The following is a 16,545-nucleotide window of genomic DNA, read 5'->3' on the forward strand; positions in this document are numbered from 1 at the left end:
CGGAAACAAAACCTATTACATATTTTTCGACGAATACAAAATGCCATTTTTGATTGACATAAAAGAACTAATCTGTTATTTAGATCATATGAGTATTCAAAATCAAAATTCTGTCTAATATACAATATTTTTGTGGCGATAAATCATGGTTTATTCGAAAAATATATTTTTATTAATGTTAGAAAATTAAAGCAATTTTAGAAACCTTGAAGAAAAAGTTATTTCCTTAAATCTTCTTTTAAATCAATATTTAATTATTAACTGTAATCTTTTTTGAATGGACTAAAATGTATTTAAACTATGGCATATGCAGCATAATTGGCAATACCGCACATATTTACTCCTTTTCGAATTCTCATATAACCAGATTCGCCCCAAAGTTCACCCCACCAATTCTTTAAAATCCAATAATCCTTTCCAAAGCCAATAATCAACATGGCATGATTTACAGAAGCTGATGAACACTGAACGTCATCGTAGATACCGTCACTGAAAAAAAAACAAGTTCTTAATTAGCATTTAAAACTTAAAAATGTTATGCTTATATTATTACCTATACAGTTGAAAGGTCTTTGGAGTTGCGTTAATGGATATGGCTACCGGTCCAATATGAGTAACTGCTGCCTGAATCGCTTGTTCATCATGTACAGGAAGTATGGCCCACGATGTTACGTTGACTACAGATAGGTCCGAGACAAACTGACATCTTCCCTTCTGCAAATTAAGAATAATAATTTACGGAAAAGTTCAGAATATTTTAAAATTAATTTGGAAAGAACCAGCACTTTAAATCAAATTGAACATATCTTTACACCTAATCGAATAACCATTGCTGTCCTTTTTTTTATTTTACCCTTATAGAGGGTATTATAAATTCAGTCCAAGTTTTACAACGCTTTGATTATTTCCGAATATATAAAAGTGTTTTTTTATTATGTATAGCCGTCTATGCGTCTGTCTGTTTCGACGCAAACGGATTTCTTAGTTTTAAAGCTATATCTATATTTGGAACATATTATAAAGCTCCGACAGGAACCATCCGGAAAACAAACATAATTATGGTTTTAGGTTTTTTGTTTTATTAAAATCGAACAACGGTAACATATAGCTGCCATTGGACCGAAATAAAAATTCAGCGAAAAATCGACATAATTCTAAAAAATATACGCATTAACATTATCGTTTCTAAACTTTTTAATTTGTGTAAAGCTGCAAGGGTATATAATCTTAGGCTTGGCAAAGTCAGTTTAAATTTAATTTATTCAGTGCACCTTTTTGATTAAATTTAAAAGAATGTTGTATGCATTAATACCTTTTTAGAAATAAAAGATATTGTTACTTACCTTTCCGACATATGCATAATCGGCCGCCCTCATAATGCCGCCAGTGCTCTGCAAATAGGTTAAAGTGTTTCGCAAGGAGCCTCCAACGCATCCTTGATTTCCATGTGACACACTGCAGTCCACGATTTGTTGCTCACTCAAACTCAATATTTTGCCGGTACGCTTAAAAACCTGTCCACCGATGCTCTCAGCAATAGAAAAAGCATAGCACGAACCGCAGGATTGTTGATTCTGCGATGGTGTTATAAATCCCTTACTTCGCCAATCCAAACTTTCGGGTACGTTTGCCATGAGAGGAGAGCCAACAATTTCAGCAATATTATCAGCGCTGTCTTCAACATTGCTTTTCAGTAGGCGCAGATATCCCTTTAGGTAACCATCGGTACTCTAGTTTCAAAGATACAAAATTGTTAATAAAATAATATAGCTTCAGTATACAAAACTAAAAATACCATGTCAGCAAAAATATTCGGTTTCAATCTGAAGGTTGTCTGACCATCCTGATAATGTTGATTGTGTTCCTCAATAACTTTGTAGTTTTCCTCAAAGACTTTTAAACTTCGTATTTCATCATAAGTGCGAAGATATTTGCGGTTATTACTTTTCTATAAAAAAAAAAGATTTAATTAGTTATTCTTAGATGTAATATAGAAGAAAAATGTTTACCTTAAATTTTTCAAATTCACTCTTGTAATCCAAAGCAGTTGAATTTCTATTATTTAAATTAGAAGTCACAATTTGGTATTTTAGGCCACATAAACAGATAAATATTAAAATTTTCCACATAGCTGCCAACTCCGATACGTTCAGATACTGCCAATTATGTACATAATAAAATAGCAACTAAGCATTTTCTCTTAGCAATAATTGTGAAAATGTATAAGTTGGTTGCGAGATCGAAGCATTAAACACCCTAGTAAACCGACTATTGGTGAAAAAAGCACAATAACTCATCAAAATGTTTTGTAAATTTAAATTACTAACTATTATTAATTTAATTTTTTATTTTAATATATTTGCAACATAATTGCAAAATAAAATATTAAAATTAGGAAATAACAAAAAAAAATATAACTATTGGGAAAATAAAAATCAGAAACTAAAAATCGAAGATACTATCACCAAAGCAACAAATAATATTTAAAAAAAAGTACAAAGAAGCTTGCGGTTGTCTTCTAAAGCAATTGAAGTAATTTAAACTTAATTAAAAAAAAGGATTTAAAAACGTGAATTCTTTAAAAAAGTATGACACAAATACATACATAAAATTTAAATTTTTGAGTGATTTTCAACGTTGACATTAAAAAGTATTCACTTATTATATTGCTTTTGGCAATCAGTATTTTCTAGCCTAAATGTTGTATTATTGTGGTTATTTCTAATTTTTGAGCTATTAATATATTTTACCCATTGCATCATATTATTTTTGATAACACAGAGCCAAAAAATTCAACTTTTTTGTATTTCCATGATAAATTTTAAAATTTTACAAAAACTTTGTCTGATGGTAAACATACTAAATTCCCAATGAGTTATAATATAATTAACTGAATAGATTTAGCAAAAACATACGGGAAGCAACCGCTTTTAAATAAAATTGGAGCCGTGATAACAGGTCTGTGGAACTAACTAACTATATGGCTGTGGGAAATAAACGCTCCCCCAGGCATCAATTTGTTCACAGAATATATGTAAGCTTTTATTTAAAATTTAAAAAAATAAACAGAAACAATTAATAAAATATAGTTCGAGTGAGCTAAAAAAAATCCTTTTCAATAAATTAAGCTTACTTCTACTGTTGACTGTTGTACACCGTTTTTGTAAAAATTCCAGTTTTTCAAAAATATTAATCGTTCCTCTGGGATGTGGTGGGATTTGGGTAACACCAAAAAGATATATCAGCTGTTTTCGGTTCTGCGCCGATGCTCGGTGTGACCACCTGTTTCACATCTGTCGAATATTCCAATAATTCCCTTTAAACGCAATATATACATATATATATATACAAAATATACATTCATATGACCCTTGTCATATATGCCAAGCGAACAGCATTTGTTTCTTTTCATTTGTGTCAGAAATGATTAAAAGTGTGTTGTCTTAGCCTTAGAAACAGCTGCTTTGCATAACATTGCGAATCCGGTTGATTTGCGTCAAAACAAAACCCAGGATCATGCTAAAAACCGCTGTTAGCCGCTTTTTACAAATTAATTCAGTAAGTGAAACTAGGTCACCAGATAGTACAGATACTAATCGCCCGAATTGCAGGTGAAATGTGGTGGCCGGGCGAATTCGGTCCGCAATATCAACCTGATTCCCATGGTAGTCGAGCAAACTGGACGCGGTGAACGGGCATACGACATATTCTCACGCCTCCTCAAGGAACGGATAATATGCCTGATGGGCAACATTACGGACGACATCAGCTCCACCGTGGTGGCCCAGCTGCTGTTCCTGCAATCGGAGAACGTGAACAAGCCCATCCATCTGTACATCAATTCTCCGGGCGGCGTGGTGACAGCTGGCCTGGCGATCTATGACACGATGCAGTACGTCAAGCCACCGATAGCGACGTGGTGCGTGGGACAGGCCTGCTCCATGGGTTCCCTTCTGCTGGCGGCCGGGGCACCGGGCATGCGTTACTCCCTGCCCAACGCCCGGATCATGATACACCAACCCTCTGGGGGCGCACAAGTAAGTTGGATCCGGTTTCTGGTGCATGCCCAGTACTCATAAGGTTATCTTATTCAGGGTCAAGCTACAGACATCCTAATACACGCGGAGGAGATTATTAAAATTAAACGTCAACTGACCAAAATCTATGTAAAGCATGCCAAGAACTCATACGAAGAGATGTGCGGGCGCATGGAGCGCGACCACTTCATGACTCCCGAAGAGGCCAAGATGCTGGGCATCATCGACCACGTCCTCGAGCATCCGCCAGAGACGGTCTCGGAAACGGGGCCATCATCGGATGGCAGCATCTCCGGTAAATCGGTACCCGAGGAGTCGGAGAAACGAAGCAAGCAGGCGGCTTAAAATTCATCTCATGTATAAGCCAAAATTCAATTTCAACTTATAAATCGATTTGGATATACTTCAGCTTTCTATAGAATGTTCACTTTCCAATAAAACCAAGAAAACCTCAAGTCGAGTTTTTCCTGAAGCAGCAATCCGATTGCATAGTTACTATACTGAAGACTTTATATAACAATTGCCGGTGATCTGGAAACGTAATTTTCCTTTAAAAGCTAGTATCTTTTTAAGAGAACTTGAGCAATAGTTACTTGAACAAATGAAATAGTCTCACACTCATTGAAAATCTTGGAAACTCTTGAAAAAACAATTAAGTTATGGTGAACTTTAACTGTCATGTTTTTGTGAATGTTTTTTTTTTTTATAATTAACTGCTTCAAGTCGATCTGCATTTATTTCTTATTAGAAAATCTAAAAGCTATATCAGAAAAGAGATACTTGTTTGTGCGCACACGCATATTCTTATTGAAGTAAAGGAATTGGAAAACCAAGTTTCCCTTTTAGCTTTGATCCATTACAATAATATCTGCGCTACCGGTGATGGAATCCTTCTGTATGTAATCGTAGATCTTGCTCAACTCTGGAGTCTCCTTGATCGACTTGAGGAAATCCACTAATTGCTGATTTTTATCTGTGGGATAGGAATTCTGTTTAGATTCTGCACAGGTAAAGTGATTTGAACGCCCTTAAACTCACTTGCTTTGGGTATTTGCGAAAGGGCCGACACGGCACGAAGGGCAGAACGCTTCAGTTCGTCTTGCTTTTCGTACTCCTGTTTCACAGAGTTTGCCTTCACCTTGTGGGTGCACGTATCACGTAGTTGCTGTATAAATTGATCGAGTCCTGGAGGAGATGTGTGTGGGTTATAGCAATGGCCTTTTGACTGACTAGCTGGATTTACTACTCACTTAGGAGGACCTTATCCGGACACAAGATGGCCAGACGTGCCGTCATCAGGTACGTCAGCATCTTGATGTCATAGTGGTCGCAGAGACCAGCCTGCACATGGTCCAAGAACTGCATGACATCCACACGATCCAAGCCCTGCTCGAGAAGTGTGTACATGCACTCAAATGCCGCCTTGCGGATGTCGAGACCGTCGTCCACGGTGTGCTTGAAGGGACCCATCTCCACCTCCCTGATGAGCTCGCTCTTCACCTTCGTCTCCGAGTACAGCCAAGGCAAGAGGGTGGGCAACAGGTCGCGCACCAAGCTGGGCTTGTTGTGCACCGCCGAGTTGAAGGCCACGAGGGCGACGCGCCGCACCTGTGGCTCCGGATCACGCAGGGCGAACAGGAACTCGCCAATGTTCTGCTTCAGCAGCACATCAATGGGCTGCGGCTGGTCGGAGATGGTGAACTTCACCGAGGAGACCACCACGGTGCGCATGGTGGCGCTCTCGGAGCGCAAAGCCTGCTGCAGTTGCGGCAGCAGCTCGTCGGGATTGACCAGCACCAGTTTGCCCAGGCACTCGGCCACCACGTTGCGCGATCCCTCCTCCGAGCACTCGCAGTGCTTGAAAAGCTGACTCCAAATCGATGGCACCGATGGCAGGAGCTGAGCCAGACCGCTGGGCGACACCGACAGCGACGAAATGACCTCCTTCAGCGAATGGAGCAGCAAGTACTGTCTCTTGGGCTGCACCTCGATCTCGTTGAGAATCAGAGGCAGGTATGTTTGCAGACTACCCACGCACACCGCACCGAGGGCATGGGATGCGGCCGCCTTCACATCCTCCGAGGTGGCTCCAAAACATTCGATAATGGTCTGCGGCAGCACCTGTATCGAACTCAGATCAAAGTGCCTGCCAATCTCGCCGATTGTGAGCAAACAGAAGATAATTTCCGTATCGTTGCGCTTCTGCAGATCCGTGATCAGCTTTGTGGCCAATGGGGTAGCCACCTGGGGACACTGTTGGGTCAGGGCCGCGATGCACTTGGCCGACGAGTGATATGCCTGCTTGTGTAGCTGCACCACCTCGCTGGGAGCTCCGGCTGTGGCTCTAGAGTTGGCGTCACCATTGCCGGCCAAAACCGGTGCCATTAGCTTCGACACCAGCGAATGGTAGTCCAAACCGGACAGCTGTGTTTGCACCAAGGCCTGGAAAAGCTCCAAGGTGCAATTCAATGCAGAACCCTGAAAAAACGAAAGCGATTATTGCTGGTGTTTCAATGGAAATAATGAAAGTATCTACTACTAGCGCTTATTTAACTTTTAGTAATAGTAGCTAAAGTTTAGACACACCTGCAGCAATGGAGATCGAACCAAAATGAGCACTGATCGCAGGAACTGCTCATGTATGCCGACCAATGCTTGGGGCTGCCTGCGAGCCACAGTGCTCAATAGCGTGAGTGAGTACTGCGCCACATGCAGATCGGAATCCGATATAAGCGGCGGAATCTCAACGATGGCCGTCTGCAGTAGATTTGCCTCAAAGTTGCTCGAGTAATTGATGACGATCTTGTTGATCAGATCCAGGGAGTGCAGCTTCAGAGCGCGGTGGTTCTTACGCAGAAACGTGCCCAGTGCGGGCAGCACGTCGTGCAGAATGGGAGTCAGATCTATGCGCAGGGATGATGCTGCGATGAGGGTCAGGGCCTTTACGCTGCTCAGCCTGGTTACTTCGTTCTTCAAGCGCTCCATGAATATGGGCAGGCAAACCGCCAGTTCGTTCTGCAGCATGTCACCCATGTTGGCGATTATCTGGCCCATGCAGGCGATGGCTCGCTCCTTCACCTCCTGGTCGACATCCGTGACCTTCAGTTTCTGCAGGGTGCACGAGTAGACCGGTCCCACGAAGGAGGGTGCATCAAAGTCCGACTTGGCAGCGTTCGCCTCCAATGGTCGAATCACCTTCACCAATTGTTGCAACACCAAGAGTGCCTCGGTGGCGATCTTATAGAACGGATCGAACACCGAAGTCACCACCAACGGCACCAGCGACGGTATGTGTGGATGAAAGGCGTGCGGCGGATGTCCTTGGAGCAGCGAGTACAGAAATCCCAGCGATTCAATCTTCATGTTGCTGGTCGAACTCTTGTCATTCAGCGAATAGCTTATGCCGGGCACAATGCTCTCCAAGTAGGGACCCAAAGCGCCGGGCAGCGAGTTCAACAGCTCACGCAGCAAGAGGAAGCAGTCTTGGCGCGTCTTCATCGATTTTTCCCGCATCAGCGGCTGTATGGCTTTCACGATAAGTGGTAGCTGCTCAATTAGCAGCGACGTTGGCCCCGACACCTGATCCATGGAGTCGGGATCGTTGGCCACATCGTCGCTCAGGCGAGTGTTCTTCAGCAGGGCCACATACGCGTGGAATATGTCGGACTTAACGTTCTCCTCGCGCTCCTTGAAGCGCGCAATCAAGGCCGGACTCAAGCTGCGATAGAAGTCCTCGATGAGCTCCTGGCGTGTGGAAATCAAAACCTCCAAGCACTTGGCTGCAGCACGACGAACCTTCCAGCTCATGTCGTCGTCGTCGCTGTACTCCTCGCTGTCCACGTACTCATCATCCTCCGTGTCCATGGCGTTGCCAGTATCGCCATCATCAGTCTCGTAGTTGTAGTTTGGATCGTAGGTGATATATTTGAGGCACAGCTCCAAAATCTATAAAAAAAAATACAAGTAATAACTTATCTATGTACGCTTTGCACTTGTTTTACTTACCATTGGAATGTGCGGATTTATGGCATCTGGGCAACGCATAACGAATGCTTCGCACGCCTGCAGGCAAAACTCGCGCAACTCGTCGTCATCCCGCTGGCTGTATTGGCTCAGCAGCAGCATAGAGCGGTCAATGTGGTTACACAGCCGATGGCCAGCCTGTCGACTGAACAGCAAAGTCATAAAATGTTTGTAGGAAGTTTGTCTGTTCAATTCGTTTGCAAATTTTAAAGTCCTATTCTCAACCGCTTGTTCTGTCCGCAATGGTGCAATTACCAATCCATACCACAATATATTTCTTGGCAAAAAGCAAAATTAAGGGCGCACTAGCCCAAAAGGTTATCACTTAAACAAACTATTGTTTAGTAATTTCTATTTTGGCTTTCATTAAAACGAGATCTCTTGGCTGACATGGTTAGAAATGGAAAACAACGTTTTTTTGTTTACCCTAGTAAAAAAATATCAAAAAATGTCCTCGAAGTAAAGAGTTATGTAAAGATGTGGCCAAAAGAAATCTTATTTAATTCAACAAGTGATAAAACAGAATCTTCTAAGGGCTGGTTTACTTTTTCAATAACATGTTAGATTTTATCTGACGGAAAACTTTTGGCTAGAGACAATATTTTAATTAATAGCTTTTGGTTGGCAAGTCAACAACGCAATAAGCAAAACAAAGCAGCAACTGACCCAAGCAAATAAACCACTTAAAAAGTAGAACAAAGAATTTAGTTAAGTGGGCACAGCTGTTCGCCCTATAACTAAATCATAGTACAAATATTTTGTACTGACTCGCGGCTCTTTTGCCATTTGTCATTTAAAATGTTAGCTTTCCCTGACGGATTAACAGAATATTTATAAGAAGACACAATGGTTCATTTTGTCTTGAGCAACACGACATCTTACCAAATCGAAGCCAGGCACTGAATGTACGTTCGAATGGCAGCAGGATTGGGTGGGTTCTCGAGACCATCAAGCAGGTGGTCAATGACGCCGTTGTAGGCGTTGCTGTTGGCCTGTATCAGCAGAAAGGAGAGGGCTACGATGGTGCGCTTGCGAACGGCCTGGCGCGAAGAGGCTAGCTGGGGCATCAGGGCCTTCAGGATGGTGCTGTGGAAGGGGACCAGGAATTCGCCGAAGCGAGAGAGCAAGTCGGCCAGTATGTCCAGCGACTCCAGTTTCACAGAGACATCCTCCTGCCAAGAGTATGGAGTATGTTATTGGGAACTGGTAAAGAAACTGGGTGCCTCACCTTTTCAATGGCCGTGCTCAGCTTGCCGGTGATCCGTTGGCAGACATTTGGGGCCAGGGAGTTGGAGGACTGCGGCAGCTCGGCAATTACTGTCTTCAGGCCGATGCTCGATATGTCGCGGAGCTGCTCCGTGTTCGACATCATGTTGGCGCACAGCGAGTCCACAATGGTCTCCACCTGGATCTCCTTCACCTTGTTGACCAGCGGGCCCAGGCACTTCACCGCCAAGTTCTGCACCTCGCCGTTCTTGTCCTCCAGCAGTTTGAGCACCATTCGCACCACTTTCTTCTCCGACTCGTCGTCCAGAATAATGCTATCCTTCTGTAGCTCCGTCATCAGGTCGTTTGTCGCCATGAAACGGAAATCCTTGTCCGTCGACGTCATCTGCAGCGGACCGAAGCTCCATTACAATTTCATTATATTGCAAAAATGAAATTCTATACATACTTTTTCCAGCAGATTCGCAATTTGATGGTACTGATGTGATGCCATAGCGAAGCCTTTGAAACGTTGGCTTGGTTGCAATCAAGTGATAAGAAATATATAGAATATATGTTTAGGGTTGCCCTATTTTTGTCGTTGGAAAACTTGACGGTGTACTACAATTTTTCCGGCTTATTATCTCCAAGTTTTATATTCACTTCACTCAAAGCAATTTTGTTATAAAGGCTGCATTAATGGGGCCAGATTGCAGTAATAAAAACGAATTTTATAAAACCCTAACGCCTTTGCATGCCGATAATTATTAATGTGGCCTTACCGACGGGTTGAACCTTATATATCAGGAACGAGTGGAAAACTACCAGCTTTTTTAATATATATGCAACTTTAAATTTTATTTTCAAATTTTCAAATTGCATTAATTGCACGAAAATTGATAATCGAAACAATTTTTTTGGAACAGATGGCAACTACCTTAAAGAGTTCACTGAGTTGAACAGTGGAGAAAAATAAAAATGTACATTTAATTTAACATTTTTGTGAAGACATAAATTTAATAACAGCAAAAGGTACAATATATTGTATGGGCCGTGTATTGCTTATATATTTTTATATTATTACCCTTATTTAACGTTTTTGAAATGTTGGAATTTGTGTTCTTTTTCATCGTTTCAGATGTATGACAAATAAAAGATGGCAACGAGTCTCCCATCACTAAAGTTGTGCCGCTCATTTTTATATGAAACTGAATGCTGATAAAATTGGGTTAAAGTATTTATAATTCGCCAAACCCTAAAATATATTAAGAAAATGGAACACATCTTGAACAAGGAAAACACTGGCCTTAATTGTAAGCTAAACTTGGTTCGCTTTCCACAAAAGCTTGCATATAATACCGATTATATATTCCAGTGCCGGGAAATCCTATGAAAAATGGAGCTCCTAATTCAGTTATAAAAAAAAACGTACTTGGAAAACTAGACAATGTGATGCTCCAAACTCCTAAAATAACACCATTTAAAAGGAATCTTGCGGGACTGGAGGGCAGCATAGCTAAGTTATCGCTTCGGAAGACCAATAAACCAATTATTGTAAGCAAGGACCGAGAAGAAACTAATGTTAGAGCAACAAACTGTTATTTGGGCGCCTACATGTTGAAATGCGAACCACAAACCATAAATTTATTTAACTATACTGACTTTCCAAACGAGCAATGTTTGAAGAAATGCGGCAAGCGTAAGTGATATTATTAAACAATGATAATCTGTAAATGTTGAACTACATTACATTACGCATTTTAGCAATCACGGAAACCTGGTCGGACAATCAATCTGGATATGAAGGACTATTTAATCAACTTTATTGTGACCTTCGCACATGGGAAAATAATTTAGAAAATGTGTTCCTCCCCCCGTTAAAATTTGATTTTGATGATTTTCAATGCAGTAACTACACAGAAAGAACCGAAATAGCTGAAAGTAAATACGTTTTAGATTTGTTCGCGCCTATGCCAAACTTCGAAAGTATTGATATCTTATTTTAAACTTTTGTTAAGAAACTCTTTGTTTATATGGTAGTAGAATTTTCAGTCAGCTAGTTACGTTTGTAATACGAAAATAATTAAGTTATACATTAAAATTACACATTTACTTTAAGCATGTATTAATAAATGTAATTCTAGGAGATTGATCATAATTTCTCATATTTGTTTTACTTTTTGGCCATGTTTGACTGATTTTGGCAAGAGCCATTTTAGCAAAGAACTGCAACTTAAAAACAAAATAAGCAAACCGGCGCAGGTACCTAATTCTCTTGACTTGTTTCTAAATGGAGGACTGGCTGCTGAGCTTCTTAAAATGTTGACCGAAAGGTAATAGTCCTTAAAATGTTCATAGGCAAACTCTGATTAAATAGATAGCTTTAAAGACTGAGAGACTAATATACGTAAAAACGCCTTTTTTGACGCTAAGTTCAGTGCGGGGGTCATAAAAATCAAAAAGGAAGTAAATTCCGGGGATCCGAAGTTGAAATACCCTTGCAGCAGGATAGCTGCCATAAATATAGAATTGTAGTCCTTTCAAAGAATATTTAATTTCTGTAATAACTGCAGGGCTTACATCTGCTTCTTTTCTTATTAAAAATGCTCCTAGTTTTCTTTATTCTCCTAAATAAATTTAGGAGAAGAAAACTAAAATGTGTAAAATCAGGAAATGCAAAAATTCCTATCAGTAAATCAGAAAAATCTTTATCTGCAAATACGAATGCCATTTTGCAGTGACTACATAAAACATATTTTAACCTTGCAAAAATAGTACAATTGGAGCAGTCATGGAGCAGCTGTTTGACAATTTCAGAAGCTTAAATTTGGGTTGTTTTTTGCAGAAACTTTTTAAAGTGTTTTTAGTAATTTACTTTATTAAAGTATGCATACTTTGATAATCCAGAGGATTCAGTTAATAATTTAAATTTAGATTTCTGCAGAACCTTGCAATATTCGATTTTAATTTACAGCCAAAGGGTTAATATAGCCTTTTCAAGCTAAATTCCTAGCGGGTTTTAGCTTTTTTTTGGTAATCAACAGTTGGCAGCACTGAAACACAGTAATGTATCCAGATTTTTTTACATTACTGCAGAAAGGTTTCTCATCTCGGTGGTGACCTTTGTTGCCCGTTCCTCTGGATGAAATAAAAGTGAAAATTAATAATTTAAATGTATAAATCAAAATGGAATTGTCTTAGCAACATAAACCTAACGAATGACAATATAAATTTGAAGAAAAAAAAGCATACTTAATGTATGCAATTGTACATTTGTATTTGTGTTTGTGCTCAAATCGTGTTATTTTACGGAAAACGGTATAAAAACATTTTTTTCTCACAGACTATTTGAATGTACTCAAACAAAAGACCTAGGCGACAAACTCGAAATTATAACTGTCGGTGGATGTAGGGATGTACATATGTTTAAAGACGTGGCAGTGTCACCAGTGCAACAACACCACTTTTGTATATGTATGTAAACATATGTATGCTGTTAATGTATATTATTTCCTGTGTGATGAAATCCAGATTGAAGTTAATTAACGACATTTCATTTTTTTTGCAAGCATAACTGTGTAGAATCTTGTGCCCAATAAATTAATTATATGTTATTTTCTGCAGCCTCTTTGAATGTTATGCAGTTTTACTTGAGCTGAAAAAAACCCGAACCATTCTTTGTTCAACATACTATTGAATAATCTCTAAAATGGTTTACCCTGAAGAACCTTTTTGGGTTTTGCCAACGGTTACTGGATTTTACGAAGATAGAGACTATAGAGGTAAAATTATTTTGTAATAAACAATGCATAATTTTAAAAATCGCTCATATGTGCTTATGTAAATATGCATTTCAGTTAATGTGGTTGAAGCCCTTCAAGAGTTTTGGCAAATGAAGCAATCCCGTGGAGCTGAATTGAAAAATGGAGCTCTTGTGATTTACGAGTCGATACCAGCAAATAGCCAGCCATACATTTGTTTCGTTACGCTGCCTGGAGGAAGCTGTTTTGGCAGTTTTCAAGTAAATATAACATTAAATCAAATCCAACATATGGCACAGAAATCTTATCCAAACAAATTTGGTTGGAACTTGTATTTCAACCCAATTGGGGAACATTTTTGTTTAACCCCTGAGATGATTTAGCATTGATTTTCGTTCTTTTTTAGAATTGCCCAACTAAGGCGGAGGCTCGTCGCAGTTCGGCCAAGATTGCGCTAATGAACTCGGTTTTTAATGAGCATCCATCGCGCCGAATTAGCGACGAGTTCATTCAAAAAGCGGTTCAGGATGCTCGGACTTCTTTCAAAGGAAATTCGCAGATCAACGAGGGCACAGAGTCTGGAATTGGAGCTTTCAGGTGAGGGCTACGACTAAAAATTAATTCTATACTCATTACTGCTAGAGCAATTTTCATCGCAGGTATATATAGCAGATATATCCATAACTATAAAATATGGAATAGAATCTAATATACATGCTACATAAGTTACATATTCTCTAATAGTACAATAAGTAAAATTGGAATCGCTTGACTATCATGTTTTAATTTTTGATCTTAGATTCATGCTGGAGGCAAATAAGGGAAGAACAATGCTGGAGTTCCAAGAACTTATGACTGTCTTTCAACTGCTTCACTGGAATGGATCGCTGAAGGCAATGCGTGAACGCCACTGCTCGAGACAGGAGGTCGTGGCCCATTATTCTAACCGCAGCCTGGACGACGAGATGCGGTCACAGATGGCATTAGATTGGATTGCCAGGGAACACGACAATCCCGGCGTAATCCGCAGGGAGTTAGTGCTTGCCGAGAGAGAACTGGAGACCTTCCGCATGGCTGGACGCGAATTGCGCTTTCCGAAGGAAAAAAAGGATATACTCATGATAGCTCATAATCAACTGGGCGGTAGTGCCCTTAACTCGGCTACCATTGATGATTGATCAAGAATATGAATAAGCATCTTGCACGATCAAAATTAACCACTTTTTTTAGACAAATCATTTAATTTCACTTTGAGTAGCGATCAATATTTATTTAATTGGCATACCATATGATCTCCACGATGAAAAACAAGCGGAAACAAATTTTACACTTCCCAAGCACTTCCAAATTAAAAAAAAATTAATTTTAAAAATCTTTGAATATGTGATTTTTAAAACAGCTGCTACAAAAATAAGACTAAACCCAATAAAATATAAATAATTTTTTTAAATTAACGTATTTTATTAAAAGAAACTATGGGTTCCCTTTATTTTTGTAACTACGTCTTTTCATCAAAAAAAAAAAATATATTAAATCGATGAAAGAATTGCTATTTTTCCATGAATGCAAACAAACTGGACAATGTTGTCTTAAAACAGCTGTCAAAACCAAACTGCTGGATAAATCTGCCTATAGTTTTGATAATCGAATGGTCTAGAAGGTTTTTCCGTGCTAAAGGTTGCACAGCTGGTTCATCATCTGAAAAAAGTTAATTCTTACACGTTTGGCGGAAAACAAGACAGAATAACTATTTCGGAAACGGATGGTGATCTGCAGGAGTAGGGTATTAGAAACCTTTTACTGTATCAAGTGTTCTTTGAATTTGTAGTAATATCAAATCGAAATATAAAAACCATTCCAGGTCCACCGTTCCAAGTCACTGCCATTTCAATACTCAAACACAACTGGCATTTGTCCATCCCTCGCAATAAAAGCCAATTGTGCCGTTATCTTGTCTGTTTTTCTGTGAATGTAACACATACATACAATAAAAAATAAGAAAAAACGGAGAAAAAAAGTGTTTTAAAGCTGCCCAATTGCACTTTAACAACATTGAGCAAAGATCGGCTAAGCTAAAATACAGAGGACAAACCAGAAATACACGGTTTTGGCTATACCATGGCCACTGAAGAGTTGCCAGCTGACCTGGACAAGTTGAAAATAACACAGACTCATCCTCTCACCAAGGCTGTGGAACGGAACCCATTTTACGATGCGGACAACGGTTTTGATTCGTCTGATAACTCCGAAGCAGCAATGGGCTCTAAACCCCGGTCGCAACATCGCTGGAAGTGCAGACCCCGCCGAAGATCCGAAAGTTGTCTACAGGACTGCAAGCAGGATGAAGCCTTTGTTCCAGCCGAATCGTTTGAGATTGTCAGTCCATTGAGCTGCTCCCACGGAGTGCAGAAGCATTCGCAAAAGCGAAATTCCCATGCGCCACCCAAGAAAAACATATTTAGGCAGCCCATCTTGAGGTACTTGAGCGGTTGCGAACATGGCAAGTGCATCGTCCGTAGTGGTCGAATGCTTCTCTGCAAGCCAAAGGAGGAGACCAGTGATATTGTTGGCCAGCCACAGGTCAACGAGGATTTGAAAGCGAGCGGCTCGTTCGCCTTTCGCGATGTTATTGGCGAATGCAATGCCATGCTGGACGAATCCAAGCGAAGCCCGCTGGGAAACAGTTGGCACTTGTCGAGGAAGTGCAGTTCGTCGAAGGCCCAGCTCTCGGGAAGTGTTCTAGAGGAGCCAGGATCTTCAGGACTTCAGAGCCATAAGAGCGACCCATTCGCCGTCTCCGCCGCCACGAGATCTCTGTCAGCCATTTCGCTAATGGGAGCAACGTGCTCGCAACAGGCCAGCTATAATTCCACGAGCCCTGGCAACTGCGACGATGTAACCATCGGAGAATTGGCCAGCTACTTCGACACCATTGTTCATATTCCTAAAAAAATGTCCTCAATGGCCGAAATGATGTATATTTAATTATCGTAACCATTATTATTATTATTCGCACCCTTTCTCTGAATATATTTTTAAGTTTTAAGTATGTATGTTATTTGTGAATTTAATTACACAATTTCAGCTCTTTTAAAATTCAGTTGGCTAAACTAAATATTTATAGTGTATAATATGTACATAGTCATTGGTATATTCTGCGAATTACAGCATTTCTAAATACACTCAAACACGAATTTTATTATAACCCCCAATGGTATTTTTGTTAAGCTTGCGAGAAAGCACTATTTAACTGTACATCTTAGCAACAGCGGTCAATATTATTAATTTAAATTTTCTATTATAAAGTAGTAAAAGGCAAACTAGTTTCTGTGGGAGAAAAGTTATCAGTGGTTTCAAGATTCGCCCTTAATCAAGCTATAAATATTTGAAAACAAAAATATTCCTAAAAAGTCTCAAGGAAATGTCGATGTCTTGTTTTTCCGATCGAATATTAAAAGATTAATTGTGGAAGTCACTCCAGTTTTTTTTTAAACTGTTATCCTTAAAAGTATAAATCA

The 16,545-nt window shown here is 39.9% G+C and overlaps 6 protein-coding genes across 7 annotated transcripts; 4 read left to right on the forward strand and 2 right to left on the reverse strand.

The window, feature by feature from the left end:
• Window positions 1-78: 78 nt before the first annotated feature.
• LOC108141749 (procathepsin L) lies at window positions 79-2,139 on the reverse strand. The gene is made up of 5 exons (XM_017265244.1): window positions 2,010-2,139; window positions 1,796-1,948; window positions 1,344-1,730; window positions 554-714; window positions 79-489 (listed from the first exon to the last, which is right to left on the reverse strand). The coding sequence occupies exons 1-5, from the start codon at window positions 2,127-2,129 to the stop codon at window positions 294-296; spliced, it is 1,017 nt and encodes a 338-aa protein (XP_017120733.1). The 5' UTR covers window positions 2,130-2,139; the 3' UTR covers window positions 79-293.
• Window positions 2,140-3,388: 1,249 nt separating this feature from the next.
• LOC108141896 (ATP-dependent Clp protease proteolytic subunit) lies at window positions 3,389-4,516 on the forward strand. Its single transcript, XM_017265507.2, has 3 exons — window positions 3,389-3,558; window positions 3,612-4,037; window positions 4,095-4,516. Exons 1-3 carry the CDS (start codon window positions 3,517-3,519, stop codon window positions 4,380-4,382), a joined length of 756 nt encoding a protein of 251 aa, XP_017120996.1. The 5' UTR covers window positions 3,389-3,516; the 3' UTR covers window positions 4,383-4,516.
• A 238-nt stretch (window positions 4,517-4,754) lies between these two features.
• On the reverse strand, window positions 4,755-9,966 carry LOC108141895 (cullin-associated NEDD8-dissociated protein 1). Its single transcript, XM_017265506.2, has 8 exons — window positions 9,736-9,966; window positions 9,289-9,672; window positions 8,943-9,232; window positions 8,043-8,205; window positions 6,624-7,982; window positions 5,288-6,515; window positions 5,076-5,222; window positions 4,755-5,010 (listed from the first exon to the last, which is right to left on the reverse strand). Exons 1-8 carry the CDS (start codon window positions 9,778-9,780, stop codon window positions 4,880-4,882), a joined length of 3,747 nt encoding a protein of 1,248 aa, XP_017120995.1. The 5' UTR covers window positions 9,781-9,966; the 3' UTR covers window positions 4,755-4,879.
• A 474-nt stretch (window positions 9,967-10,440) lies between these two features.
• Window positions 10,441-11,424, forward strand: LOC108141707. Its single transcript, XM_017265191.2, has 3 exons — window positions 10,441-10,579; window positions 10,642-10,965; window positions 11,031-11,424. Exons 1-3 carry the CDS (start codon window positions 10,540-10,542, stop codon window positions 11,270-11,272), a joined length of 606 nt encoding a protein of 201 aa, XP_017120680.2. The 5' UTR covers window positions 10,441-10,539; the 3' UTR covers window positions 11,273-11,424.
• A 927-nt stretch (window positions 11,425-12,351) lies between these two features.
• On the forward strand, window positions 12,352-14,477 carry LOC108141676 (protein limb expression 1 homolog). Of its 2 annotated transcripts, none has more exons than XM_017265151.2 (5): window positions 12,352-12,740; window positions 12,891-13,048; window positions 13,124-13,287; window positions 13,434-13,624; window positions 13,827-14,477. In XM_017265151.2, the coding sequence occupies exons 2-5, from the start codon at window positions 12,976-12,978 to the stop codon at window positions 14,203-14,205; spliced, it is 807 nt and encodes a 268-aa protein (XP_017120640.1). In that variant the 5' UTR covers window positions 12,352-12,740; window positions 12,891-12,975; the 3' UTR covers window positions 14,206-14,477. The 2 variants fall into 2 exon arrangements, with proteins under 2 accessions (XP_017120640.1, XP_017120641.1); XM_017265152.2 differs by having other exon boundaries at window positions 12,352-12,584.
• A 435-nt stretch (window positions 14,478-14,912) lies between these two features.
• Window positions 14,913-16,209, forward strand: LOC108141949. Its single transcript, XM_017265591.2, has one exon. It carries the CDS (start codon window positions 15,146-15,148, stop codon window positions 16,010-16,012), a length of 867 nt encoding a protein of 288 aa, XP_017121080.1. The 5' UTR covers window positions 14,913-15,145; the 3' UTR covers window positions 16,013-16,209.
• Window positions 16,210-16,545: the final 336 nt, after the last annotated feature.

Source organism: Drosophila elegans, unplaced genomic scaffold (assembly GCF_018152505.1).
Source record: "Drosophila elegans isolate 14027-0461.03 unplaced genomic scaffold, ASM1815250v1 contig_814, whole genome shotgun sequence".
Classification (NCBI taxonomy): Eukaryota; Metazoa; Arthropoda; class Insecta; order Diptera; family Drosophilidae; genus Drosophila; species Drosophila elegans.

Excerpts from the sequence above, each read along its gene's own strand:
- LOC108141896 (XM_017265507.2), top strand. The coding sequence starts at position 3,517 with ATGCTAAAAACCGCTGTTAGCCGCTTTTTACAAATTAATTCA. Across the intron at positions 3,559-3,611 it reads GCTTTTTACAAATTAATTCA|GTGAAATGTGGTGGCCGGGC; the intron begins GTAAGTGAAACT and ends CCCGAATTGCAG. Across the intron at positions 4,038-4,094 it reads AACCCTCTGGGGGCGCACAA|GGTCAAGCTACAGACATCCT; the intron begins GTAAGTTGGATC and ends TATCTTATTCAG.
- LOC108141949 (XM_017265591.2), top strand. The coding sequence starts at position 15,146 with ATGGCCACTGAAGAGTTGCCAGCTGACCTGGACAAGTTGAAAATAACA.
- LOC108141749 (XM_017265244.1), bottom strand. The coding sequence starts at position 2,129 with ATGTGGAAAATTTTAATATTTATCTGTTTATGTGGCCTAAAATACCAA. Across the intron at positions 1,731-1,795 it reads CGAATATTTTTGCTGACATG|AGTACCGATGGTTACCTAAA; the intron begins GTATTTTTAGTT and ends CTTTGAAACTAG. Across the intron at positions 490-553 it reads AAGACCTTTCAACTGTATAG|TGACGGTATCTACGATGACG; the intron begins GTAATAATATAA and ends TTTTTTTTTCAG.
- LOC108141707 (XM_017265191.2), top strand. The coding sequence starts at position 10,540 with ATGGAACACATCTTGAACAAGGAAAACACTGGCCTTAATT. Across the intron at positions 10,580-10,641 it reads GGAAAACACTGGCCTTAATT|TGCCGGGAAATCCTATGAAA; the intron begins GTAAGCTAAACT and ends TATATATTCCAG. Across the intron at positions 10,966-11,030 it reads TTTGAAGAAATGCGGCAAGC|CAATCACGGAAACCTGGTCG; the intron begins GTAAGTGATATT and ends TACGCATTTTAG.
- LOC108141895 (XM_017265506.2), bottom strand. The coding sequence starts at position 9,780 with ATGGCATCACATCAGTACCATCAAATTGCGAATCTGCTGGAAAAA. Across the intron at positions 9,233-9,288 it reads TGAGCACGGCCATTGAAAAG|GAGGATGTCTCTGTGAAACT; the intron begins GTGAGGCACCCA and ends TACTCTTGGCAG. Across the intron at positions 6,516-6,623 it reads TTCGATCTCCATTGCTGCAG|GGTTCTGCATTGAATTGCAC; the intron begins GTGTGTCTAAAC and ends TCGTTTTTTCAG.
- LOC108141676 (XM_017265151.2), top strand. The coding sequence starts at position 12,976 with ATGGTTTACCCTGAAGAACCTTTTTGGGTTTTGCCAACGGTTACTGGA. Across the intron at positions 13,288-13,433 it reads GCTGTTTTGGCAGTTTTCAA|AATTGCCCAACTAAGGCGGA; the intron begins GTAAATATAACA and ends GTTCTTTTTTAG. Across the intron at positions 13,625-13,826 it reads TCTGGAATTGGAGCTTTCAG|ATTCATGCTGGAGGCAAATA; the intron begins GTGAGGGCTACG and ends TTTTGATCTTAG.